Here is a 12,987-nt window from a genome sequence, read left to right as displayed (position 1 = left end):
ATTGAACTGTATTTTCTATATATTTGAGAGGAATGATATGGTAAACTCGAAAGGCTAAAGTGTCATTTTCATAAAAAAAAACTCTAAAAATAAATAAATTAGAAGCTTAATTTAAGTCATTACTTTTCTATACCTTTAACAGAGATAGATTTGGAAGGAAGGACACGCTAATGGGACTACTCTATTAGACTAAAAGACTAAACTAATTTTTAGAAATAAAAAAGAATCATAAAAATAAAAAAAACGGCATAAAAAAGAATTCCTTCAAGTATGAGCACTTTGAGCAATAATAGCGGTATTTGAAACCTTGGGGGATGGGCCCAAGGGTCTTACTTTGGATTTGGGTCGGAAGCTGATACTGTCAAGAATTGATAATAAGGCTCACTTTCTAATGCCAGAATATAATTATGTTTTTATGCTACTAATTTAAAACAAACTTTTTCCACAAGAAAAGTTTTAAAAAAAAAACGTAAAGAATTACATTAAGCCAAGAATGAGCAAAAATAATCGTCAATAAAGTCAAATAATCGTCAAAGCATAAAACTACCACAAATCGCTATCAATAAACAAATGAAACTCAAAAGGAGCAGAAATTACAATGAATAGCCGAGTCAAACTGAAAACGAGCAAAAATTAACATGAGTAGGACTGACAACCCACAATGCCTTCTCAAGACCAGAACAAAATTTGCACTTTACTGAAAAAAAAAAACAAAAAACATAAAACAAATGACCGTGAATTGTCAGTTAAATTGATATATACTGACATTTTTCTTCGTTAAGGTTTTGATAATTTTTCATTTATGAAAGTAAGAAAGGTGACAACATTTCAAACGTATTTTGTTTTCAGTAAAGCGCAAATTGCGTTCTGGTCTTGAGAAGTCTTGATATATACATAGGCCTATATATATATATACATATATATATATATATATATATATATATATACATATATATATATATATATATATATATATATATATATATATATATATATATATATATATATATATATATATATATATATATATATATATATATATATATATATATATATATATATATATATATATATATCAGATTCAGCGTATCAGAGAACCATACTGTAGAGATTTCAAGCTCCTGTCTGCAAAAATGTGGGATTTTGCATTTTTGTCCAGAAAAAAACAAATAGATCACAGGTGCGTGTTTACTAGTTTGTTGGTTTTGTTTGTTTGTTTTTTCTTCTTCCCAGGAGTGATCGCATCGACCCATTGGTCCTAGAATGTCGCGAGAGGGCTCATTCAAACGGAAATCAAAAGTTCTAGTGTCCTTTTTAAGTGACCAAACAAATTGGTGGGCACCTAGGCCCCCTCCCACGCTCATTTCCCCCAAAGCAACCGGATCAAAATTTTTAGATAACTTTTTTGTTCAGCATAGTCGAAAAATCTAATAATTATGTCATTTAGGACGACTTAATCCCACAGAGTCCCCGGGAGAAGGGCTGCAAGTTATGAACTTGACCCATCATTTATATATAGAATTGGTTATTGGAAAGTGTACAGACGTTTTCAGGTGGGGGTCGGGGGGAGAAAGTTACGTGGGAGGATCTTTTCATGGAGAAATTTTTCACGGGGGAAGATAATTTTCATGAAAGGGGCACTGGATTTTTCAGATTATTTAAAAAACAATCAGAAATAAAAAAAAAACAAGTTTTTCAACTGAAAGTAAGGAGCCACACTAAAACCTAAAACAAAGAGAAATTATTACGTATATGAGGGGGGTTCGTCCCGTCCTCAATACCTCACTCTTTACGCTAAAGTATTTTTAGTACTTTTAAAAGAGCTATTTATTCTAATTAAACGACCTTTGTGATTCAGGGGTTATTTTTAAAGAATTGGAACACAATCCAAACCTTAGCGTAAAGAGCGAGGTATTGATGAGGGGCCGAACCCCCTCATATACAAAATAAGATTAATGCAAATATAGAAGTTGGTTACATAAGTTAATTCGAAAGATATGTATATTCATTACTAATAAAAACATTCGTAAATAAAATTAAAGTTTCAAGTGTCCTTTTTAAGTAACCAAAAAATTGGAGGGCAACTAGGCCCCATTCCCGCCCTTTTTTCTCAAAATCGTTCGATCAGAATTTTGAAAATCATTTAGCCGAAAAAAGCAAAATTAATATGTAAGTTTCGTTTTTAATTATTCATATACGGTGAGCCAAAATCAAAACCTGCATTAATTCAAAAACGTTTAGAAATTAAATAGAAACAAGTTTTTTTTAGTTTTTTTTAACTGAAAGTAAGCAGCGATATTAAAACTTAAAACGAACAGAAATTATTCCGTATATGAAAGGGGCTATCCCCTCCTCAACACCCCTCTCTTTACACTAAAGTTTTTTTTTGTTTTAAAAAGTAAAGTTGTGAGAAAGAGTCAAACTTTAGCATAAAGAGCGGGGCGTTGAGGGGAGAGCCTCTTTCACATACCGATAGTTTCTGCTCGTTTTAAATTTTAATGTCACTCCTTACTTTCAGTTCAAAAAACTTGTTTTCTAACAGAAAAAAATGTCGGCTCCTGTTGTTTTTTCTTTTTCAAGTCCCAAATAAAAGAAGAATAAATTAAATTTAAATTTTGTAATCTTCTTCAGATTTAATACGAAATTAAAAATTTTCATTTTGAATGGATTAATTTATTTTTAATTAACTAAACAAAATGATTACATTTTCCTACCGATTCTGGATGCATACTTCATTTTTTTTAACTCCCCAGTTTATGATTAAAAAGAATTTCACCAGACCATATTCTTGAAACAATGGATTTCCCTTTCATTGTATTTTATCAAAATCTTTCGAGCATTGCGCCTATATCATTGTGGCTCAATTGGGATGAAATGGAAATATTCACAATCAATGACAAGATATTTCTTTTAACCATTCAGACAAACAAAAGGACAAAATTCAAAACAATTTTCTTTACAGAAGTATAGAAACTTCGAGCTTCTACAGAAAACGCCTCTCCTAGACAAAGACCTCTTTTTTCTTTTTTTTTTTTTGCTATCCTCAAATATAAGAAATACCCTCTAAAATATATTTGGCGTCAGTTCAATCACAGACAAACTGGGATTCAGTTGCAGACGCTTACTTAGAAGTTAAGACTTCATTGCCTTCCAATAGAGAATTAATCAAGTTTGGACTAGGAAACCACCCCTTTCTCAACTGAAAATATAGAACCTAAGAACCGCTTGCAATTCATCTCAATTTCAGCTGGAATTCTAAGCGTTCTGGAAAACCAGTGAATTCTAAATTAGATTGAAATTTCTTTGACAGGTAATCAAGCATGGTGACTTAATAAGTCCCACTGGAACCTCATTATCTACTTCAAATGAGGAAATTACAAGAAGAGGACAGAACTGGGAGATAAAATCGATATGAATCCTTCATAAATATATTTTTTATCGGAAACTAAAAATTGGTCAGAGAATCACAGGCATAGACCTAGTGCAGCATAGGCAAAGGGCCATACTACCCATATACCTTCCTTCAGGTATTCTGTTTTACTTCTTTTTTTCCCAGTCACTTTCCATGGAAGAGGTGGTCGTACAAGCTTGATGTTTCTACGATTCGATTCAAAACTGAAAGCTCTAGTACTGTTTCTAAGGGCCGAATGAGATTACAGAGAAGCCAGTGTCCCTCCCATGCCCTTCTATGCTACCCATTTCCTACCTGTCCCCATAAAATTGGATGCCCCAGTCAACATCACCTCTCGGTGTCTCCAATCCACCAAAATATTTCTGCACTATAAGACTATAGAAATTAGAATTTATTCACGTCTAAGTAGAGAGGTAAATCACAAGACACTATGCGGTTCGAAGTTATTAAAACTTCCATATCTTTGGAATGGTTTAGGGCATCAAGTTCAAAACTTCAAGGGGTGTTATCGGTGCCAAATGGACCGCATGTTTGACTTCAGGTGAGAAGGCAGAGAGGAGGCCTAAAAGTTTTTTCTCCAACCCAACCTTAACACCAGTTAATTAGCAATATAAATAAAAGACGTTATTTGTCACCAGGTGAAGACAAAAGCCTATCTTCAATGTCCTAGGAACAGCTTTGGATATGACGTTGAAACTATCACAGAGTGTTGGGGAAAAGTAGACCTCAAAGCTTGACTTAAGGGAAGGGGAAGGTCTATAGGTTGGATTCCTAATCTCTTTAAACATTTTAGCACTATGAGCCCCTGTAGAACTAGAATCCCCTTTTGTCGATTAAGTAACATGTAAACCAAAGGAGACCAATTGTTTCCAGGTTATCATGATAACATAATTGCATTATCACAGAAACAGCTCGGGGGACCGAGTTAACATTTCCAAGTAATAATGGCTAACTGGACCGCAAATTTGGAGAGGAGGGGGCAGATGTAAGTCGAAAGAAACAATGTAACCAGGTTATCAAAATGGTATATCTGCAAAATTTCTATAATGATAAGTATGAATCGAAACTTTTATAATATTGGGAGGGAGGGAGGGGGTACACAGATTTCCTATTTTGCGTTTAGAAATAGGGGATATGGAGGCCAAAAAATCCTTGTCTCTGATCCGCCTAGATTCTGGAGTCCCTTGGCACTATTAGCCTATTTGTAATAACTCAGGAACGTCAGAAGGGGTTGAGCTAAAACTTTTAGATAGCCGCTAGGGGAAGGGGACTCAAATGTCATGAATTTTTTTCGATCAGCTGCGACAGTAATGCTTTTTTTCAGCCCAGAGACTTGATTCATGAATATTTTTTATTCTTCTTGACCAAAAACACTAAGGATTTGAGATGTACAGAATGTGACCACACATTCTGTCTCTCCAATCAGCTTGAAATGACACTAACAAGTTTCTGGGTCAGACGGACCCATTCGCAGAAAACAAATTTTACATTTTTTTTTTTTTTTTTTTTTTTTTTTTTTTTTTTTTTTTTTTTTGCAGAATCAGTCTTTAGAACTTGAAAATGGGCTGGACAGGAAATTATTTTCGTCTCTGATACGTTTGTCGGCATGTAAACAGGGTCAGGTGAACATCTATGGAAACAAAAAATATCTTCAATATTGGTTGTATCTATATGTGACGAATGAAAATGGGCCGTAGACAGAGATAAGAGGATATCAATAAGAGCAAAAGTAATGGAAAAAATCGTTATGTTGATTCTTAACGCCAAAAATAGGTAAAAATTTATTTTGTCTCTGATCAGCTAGTAACTTAATGGGCATGCATACTGGATCAAACAAACCTAAGAAAAAAAAAATTGAAAAAACAGGTTAGGTCTATTCTTGAAACACTGCGATAGGTCAAAGATGTTTTTCACGGATTGGCGTGAAACATTCAGGGTACTTAGACTGGAGCGAAAGAATCTTAACGAGCATAATAAATTTTTGGACAACATTTACTTGTATCCATTCTTAGGGGGTGGGGTTCGAGTTTTCGTTCCACTGATCTATTTTAAAATTTGAGGCCATTTAGTCAACTCAATTAAACCTCCAGGACCAACTCAATTCTACATAAATGATTAAGGAAACAAAACTGGTTGTATTGATTCGGAATGTCTTTTCTTTAAGATAACAAAACAGAACTTTTTCAAAAAATGACCTTGACATGCATTTTTTAAACGAACCAACACTTGCAACAAAACTGAATATAAGAATTTTTTTAATAAAACTATAGATTAGGATACGTGTACACACAAGGATTTAAACAAGAAGGGAGTCAAGATAGCTTCAGCCCAAAAAGAGATAAAAATTTACACGTTCAATTCCAACAATTAATGTCTCCTCTATCAGCCCACGTTGTGGCGTACCTGAAGAGGGACTCACCCCCACTCAAATCCTATATTTTCTTGAATTTCCCCGTACTTCTTATTCGCACTATCAGATCAAATTTGTTTTCTTATTATTGCCCTCTCAAAACTGCTTTTATCGTTACCCACCCACCCCCACCCACCCAAAAAAAGACAAAGTTTTTGGTACCTTCGTGAACCCAAAATTCTACCATAAAACTATCATTCAAAAATTGTTACCGTTGATCAGAACAATTTCTGAACATCAAAGCTTTAAAAAATTCCTAATATCAGTTTCTATTAACTCCTAGTAACTCTTAATAATTATTAATAACAAAAATCAGGCTAAAAAAACATTTGTCAAAAAAATAAGTTTCCAAAGTTTTAAAATAAATCCCAAAACAAACTGAAATTACAACGAACGATTAATAATCGAAACAAACATAAAACAAGCAGAAATTACCACAAACCGGAGAAGAGCTACCGCCCCCTAAACCTTTTAAGGGACTGGGCGTCATTTGACTTATACTAAAACCAAAATATTTAATATTAGCCTAATATTTTTTTTCTATAATTGTAGGTCTAAACACTGAAAAATCAAAAAATTGACTTCCAGGAACTAATATTGTCATAGAATTAAACAAAAATTCTACTTCCATTAGTTTTTCCCACTAATGTTGATTGTTATGGATTTTTTTTTTCTTTTGTCGATGTTTTGACAAATAAAATCCCATTGTTGAAAATATATACTGTTTTCAATAAACACAAACAAAACTCAAGACGTTTAGAAGGACTGAGAGGAGGCAGTACCATTCTTATTTGTAAGCCTTGATTAGCCCTCTGATATTAATTTTGGCTGTTGTGTTGTTAATATGATGACAAATAAAAAAACTGCTGTTTGAAGTATAAATCGTTTTCAGTAAAGCACAAATGACGTTCTGGCCTTTTGAAGGTTAAGGGGGCGTTAACTCTATTTGTTCGTGACAATCTTTATTTTAGGATTCATTTATTCATCCACAGCAGTAACCGTTATCTTTGGTGCGATTATTCATTTTAATTGTTGTCCGTTTTGGGCTTCGTTTATTCATTGATTGCAATCTCCGTATATCATGAGCTTGAATTATTACATGACTTAATATATGCTCATCCAATATGTTTATATGGCTCTTTACATCTCTTGAAAATACTCCTTATTGTGAAATGTTTTTAAAAACTAATCATCGAAAATATAAAAAAACCTCCAGATGAAAACTCCCTCAAACCGAAGACACCTTCATCAGTTACACCAATAATTTATTCGTTGATTCGTAGATTACAAATACAAACCTGTTTTTAAGAAAGAAAAATTGCTATAGCTGCATGCATATATTCGAATGAGCATATGTACTGCATTACAAACCCTATCTACTGTATCATAAAAGTAGGAGCCTAAATCAAAATGCCTTTATAGTAAATATATCCGTAGTTGTGTTCATTTCTGTCATTAAATGAAATAAATAAACAATTTTTTTTACTGAAAGTAAGGACCGACATTAAAACTTAGAACGAACAGAAATTACTCCCTATATGAAAGGGGCTGTTCCCTCATCAAAGCCCCGCTCTTTGCGCTACAGTTTGACTCTTTCTCTCAAATCTACTTATTAAAACAGTGAACGATAGCAAAATAAATGTCATATTGTCTCGAAATGCTCACGCAAAATACAAAACCATCCTTGCAAAATCAAATCAGCTGCCCTGATAATAAAAAGGAGATACTTGACAATTTTTCTAAAAAGAGATTATCAAGAAATGGATTATTTTTTGGTCTGTGGTTTCCTTTTATTTATGACTACAGAAATAGTTAAGATACTTTGGTTTTCAACGCTCCTGAAAAATTAGGAAAATGGTACATGTCTTTTTTGGATTACAAGGAGTCCCGGCGAAAGAGTTGACCACACCAGTATAAACACCGCGCAAATCCTTTGCAATTTCGATGAAAATTTTCATCTTAAAACTTATAAAACTGCTATTGGCAAAATGGGTCTCAAAAACTAAAAGTTTTCCTATTCCTTTATTGCATATAGTACTATAGTACATGCGCTATATGCTGACATAAAAATGAACGGTCTACTAACAAGTTGGGTGATCCGTTCTTGCAATACTCCTCGATTTACAGCTGCTTGGGGACATTTTCATGAGGAAAATTTTTTCGTAAAAATTAAAAGTACATGAAACGTTAACCTCCGCCTTCCCTCTCCCAAAATTTTGAATCAGCACATCAATTTTGGAACGTTCCATATTAAAATATTTCTATGGTTCTTGTCGCCATCTTTCATTTTGAAGCTGGTCTTTTATTTAGTGTTTTTTAGTACTAGTGATCTGCCAAAGGAACTTGTGATGTCTTCTTTACTAAATCTTTTGGCATTTTAGATCTTTAACCACAATATAGCACAATATAGTAACAAAATAACAGCACACTATAGTTACTCGTCCAAAGTATGAACGTTAGAGCCAAGACTAATAATAGCTAAAATGATAAAAATTACCTTCACAACTACTCGGATTACTTTTAATGGACGATTTTTTCCCTTGTGGGTCATTTGGTGACGAAGAGCGCCTTAATACTTCAACCATAATCGGCTCTTGGGCCTCCTGGAAAACCTTGACAGCCTCCTCGTGACTTACATTGGAGACGTCATGCCCGTTAACCTAAAAGTTACACGAATTATAATCTATAGCGATTGGTCATTCTAATAAGTTTTAAAGGTTTAAAATACTTGAAGCTGCATTAGTAATTGCTTTCCAATCTATTCGCCACCCATTCCTTACAATATGACTGTAATCGCAAAGTATAGATATACGTTAAATAAAAAGAGTATAGATAGTAAGATCTGGGTGCAAAAATATTTCTAAGGGGGAAAGGGAGGGGGTTCAGACATTTTTCCAGGAACGTGAAGGTTTGAAAAAAAATGCGAATATTTGATTTTAAATTCTCTGCCTTACGAAAATAAATAGAGACATTGCTTTCCCATAATGTCCACGGTTCACGGCATTACCCCACCCCCCATGTAAAATACATCCCCGCTGAAAAAATTATTCCCACAAATTTTTCCCCACTGAAAATCCCCCCTGTAGAAAACTCCTCAGACGAAAAATATCCGATATCCGTAGCCTATGCTTCCCAATAATAAGTGCTATCTGTAAGCAATGGACAAATTACAAAACTTAAAAAGCCACTTAAACTTTTACAACGCAGTTCTCTGGGTGGAGGTGGAAATTGGTCTGCAGTACCGAGGACCGTAACCAGGATTTTTCTTGGGGGCGGGGATTTTTTTGAGGCGATACAAAAGAAGCTTTAAAAAAACTCATAAAAATTTGATATTTTTGATGGGGAGAGTTAATTTCCGAAGGTAGTATTTTCAGGGGGGGTAAACACCAGTCACCAATGTCCAAAAACCTTATTAGTGCACTTACTTTAGCTTGAATTTTTCGTCAAAAACATTTATTTTATGCCTTCTACAATTTTTGTATTCTAATTAGCACACATATTAATTTTTTGGATTTAAAATTTAATTTCAAAGGTGATTTATTTGAAGTCCATCTTAACCCCCCAAAGGGGTTTGGAAGAGGTCATAACGAATAACTAAAAAAAATCAGAACTTCATGGGAGAGTGTACAGAGTAAAGCTTTGAAAAGACTGGGGCGGAGTAGCAGCGTGCGCAGATTTGTTGGTCTAAGACAAATTAGTACTGCAGCGAGCTTCAATTATTGGTAATTGCATATGAGTGTGAATGTCACTTACTAGCTTACAAGAAAAAGTTTATCATCGTGTCTAACCACTCCTATTACTGAATATACGGGTGAATAAAAAATTCAGTTTCAAAATTACAGTACAGTAGAACAGAAAACTTACAGTTTTGCGTTCAACTACAAAGAAACTGGTAAAACAAATGACCGATGTCATTTTTAAAAATGACATCGGTAAAATGATTTGGTAATGATTTGGTAAAATGATCGGTAAAAATGATTTTAAAAATGATTTGGTAAAAAAAATGACCGATGTCAACGGATGTTTAAATAGCTGCGAAACTGCAAAGGGTGAAGAGGATTTATACTGGGGAGGACAGAAAACATCAGACAGGTTGGAGTAGCAAAGAGTTTATTGAATTGCAGGCTAGAAAAGCGAAACAGGGTTACACAGTATGATGAACAGCCATTGACACTAATAACGGCAGTGTCAGTAATATTGCTGTTTTTAGCAAACTTATGAACATTTTTAATGTTGATGACAAAGTATAGAATATTTGCATAATGTATGTTTCTAACAAAACTCATCACCCTTTGCAGTTCTATTAGCTAATTCACTTCAATAAGCTTCCCTTCAAACATTTTCTTGTGGCCATTACAGAACGAGATACCAGGCTTGTTGCCATCCTCTACTGAGAAACGTGGGTGGACCGGGGTCGAAATTGTAAGGTTTGATGGCCGACCTACCCTTATCTAGCTCATCGAGGCCACATATACGTCTATTTAAACAAAAACAAAGAATAATGAGAATGGAAGGGCCATCAGCTCCAAACAGGGACACAAGGTTTTCCGACTCCTATTTCCCAAGTCTCGAAATCGTTAATATTTTTGAAGTAATGTATATTCTCATATATCTTGACAACTTTTTTTTTCAAAATTGCACACAAACACCATCCCAGAAAAACCCAAGAATGATACGTATGGGCGTTGGCAACGTCACTTTTTCATGTAATATCAACTAAGATGTATGGAGATTCACGCGTATATTTCACTGCATAGCTTAATGAAGAGCTCAGATTCAATATTGGAACGTGGAAAAAAACATGAGCAAATTTCTAAAAGACGTTCAGATTTTTTTTTTATATATATATTTCTTTACAATCTCTAGCTGGCCAACGAATTTGACTTTATGAAGTAGCTGGTGATTCCATTACCATAATTAGCATGAATGTTTCGAGAAGCTTCGACACGGTCATTCTTGGCCTATTTTGGAAATCTTAAATTTACTGGAAGCCCTTCCACAGCTTGTTAGAAAAACAAAGTTAGAAAGTCCATACGGCTCAAGAAAAGACACGTATTTATCAGAACACAAGTTGAACTATAATAACAGAGGCTTGAGAGTTTAACTCCTCTTTTCGAAGATATTTGGTATTAGGACCAAGGCAGTTGGTGTAACATTTTTAAGAAGAATTTACGAGAAACCAAAACTATCCCACGGTTACCTTTGATCAACATCATGTAGTTTGTCTCTTGGAAAAGTGGTTTATCCTAAAAAGGTACATCTGTTTTGACCTTTAGATAAGAGTATGTAATCTCCGTCTTTTCAATCACCAAATAACCACAACACATTTAAATTTGTCGTTTCCTCCACCTTTGTCACATTGGCTTCCACAAAAATTTCCCAGATAGTGGGAATCCGAGATAAGGGATATTTATTGGAACGCAACAACTTCAAACAAGAAATCACATAATAAAAACGAAAACTCATAGTTAATGAATGTGGCTGTTTTGAAAAAAGGAGCCAAAGCTCAAACTTGATTTTAGAACTTTAATCCTTTAAATAAAAAAATGACTCGAATCATTTAGCCACAAGCACACAAAGAGAAATGCCATGACTGTTCAGAATCCTTACTTTAAAAAATTTGAACGGTTCAATACAGAGCCATTCCTAGGGGAGGGGTAGCTGGGACAGTTACCCTGGGCGCCATGGCTTTAGGGCACCGCGTCTGGGAGATTGCTCAATTTGTCCAATTTTTCACTTTGATTTGTCTTTTTTGTTTATATTTGAGTCACGAGGGGTGCTGTAGTTAATTTTGTCCCAGGCATCACCAGCCCTAGGAACGGCTCTAGTTCTATAGAACGCAATAGTTTTTAATCATAAATGAAGCTCAAATATCGTTTTAAAAATGAATGCAATTCAAAAGCCAATTTTCATTCAGAAAATAGAAAAACTGGCGGCCATGACTAAACTTTTCTATTAACACAGGCCTAAAACGTACGTCAGTCTTGGTCTTTGCATAGGTGTATAGCAACCTCAGCGTTGTCGAATATCCCACAACCACAAAACATTCAAATCTGCTATATCTTACATTTGTAACCGGCTTCTTTACATTGGGGCTCAAAAGGATTTCCCAAATCCAGAGGGGATTCAAGGGGAGTTCATAGATTTATAGAAAATACTGCATTAAAAGTAACTATATAAAAAAGAATGTATTATTTTTCTAATGATAATATACCCAACCCCCCCCCCTGGGCCAGAGAAATAGCTAAACTTATCTGGGTAACTCGAAAATTATACCAATATAGTTAATTATTTAAATGATGAACCCCCTTTTACTGAGATTCACAACTGCACAAAAGGGGAAAGGGCGTAGATAAAACTGATTAAATTTGTTTTTAGACACTTGTGCTGAAAAAGTTGAATAGCGTGGATAATAACTATTGACTGTAGAAAATAAGGAAGAAAAAGAAGATGGTCCTCTGTGGGCTGTTAGGCGCAGATTTTCATCAGTCTTGTGACTTACAGAGAAAATTCTCCATGTATTCTCTATACTTTTTCGGTCCTCTCACAGAAATTCTCTTGTGATGGACTTAAATAAATTTTCAAAGCTAGAATTCAACGACTGGATGTATTTATTTTTAAAATACCTTTTTCAACCTTATTCGTCCACTGCCTCTCCCTAGCATTTTGATTAAGGTTGTGAATATCGTTGAATAGTTTATTTTCGACCCTTGTTGGTACTTTTGGACAGAGAAGTGTTTCTAAAACTTGACTTTAGCGTTTTATCTTGGGAGATCATTAATAATTTATTGTAGATGGATACAGGGGTTTTTTTCTATACTACAACCGAGGAAAGTTGTTGTAAGTTTTTCAACAGAGCGGAACGAGAAAAAAGTGAAAAGAAATATCAATATATTTACAGCCAGAACATAAATTTCTGGTTGCAACAATTATTTGATTTGTATACAAAAATTGCTTATTGACTCGACCAAATAAGATCTCCATATCTACCACTAACTAAAAAGATAAATTAAAGGGTTGTTAATTTTAAAGCGCTTATACATGAATATGTCCAAAAAAATATTAAAAACAATCCACAGGAAGAAGTTTGTAATTGAGACAGAGAAGAGTCTGAGAGTAGCCTAGATGCATAGCCTATTCTTTTTGCACTTTTTAGTTCAGATGT

The 12,987-nt window shown here is 34.3% G+C and overlaps 1 protein-coding gene across 3 annotated transcripts in view; it reads right to left on the bottom strand.

The window, feature by feature from the left end:
* Nucleotides 1–12,987, bottom strand: part of LOC136028506 (E3 ubiquitin-protein ligase PDZRN3-B-like) — a 47,617-nt gene that overhangs the window by 3,015 nt on the left and 31,615 nt on the right. For all 3 annotated transcript variants that reach the window (XM_065706352.1, XM_065706358.1, XM_065706364.1), the window contains one exon: nucleotides 8,320–8,482. In XM_065706352.1, coding sequence (XP_065562424.1) covers nucleotides 8,320–8,482 — 163 coding nt within the window. The remainder of the gene's footprint in view (nucleotides 1–8,319; nucleotides 8,483–12,987) is intronic.

Source organism: Artemia franciscana, chromosome 1 (assembly GCF_032884065.1).
Source record: "Artemia franciscana chromosome 1, ASM3288406v1, whole genome shotgun sequence".
In the NCBI taxonomy this organism is placed as follows: domain Eukaryota; kingdom Metazoa; phylum Arthropoda; class Branchiopoda; order Anostraca; family Artemiidae; genus Artemia; species Artemia franciscana.
The sequence above is the reverse complement of the archived record's forward strand: the minus strand, read 5'-3'. Positions and strand labels throughout refer to the sequence as shown.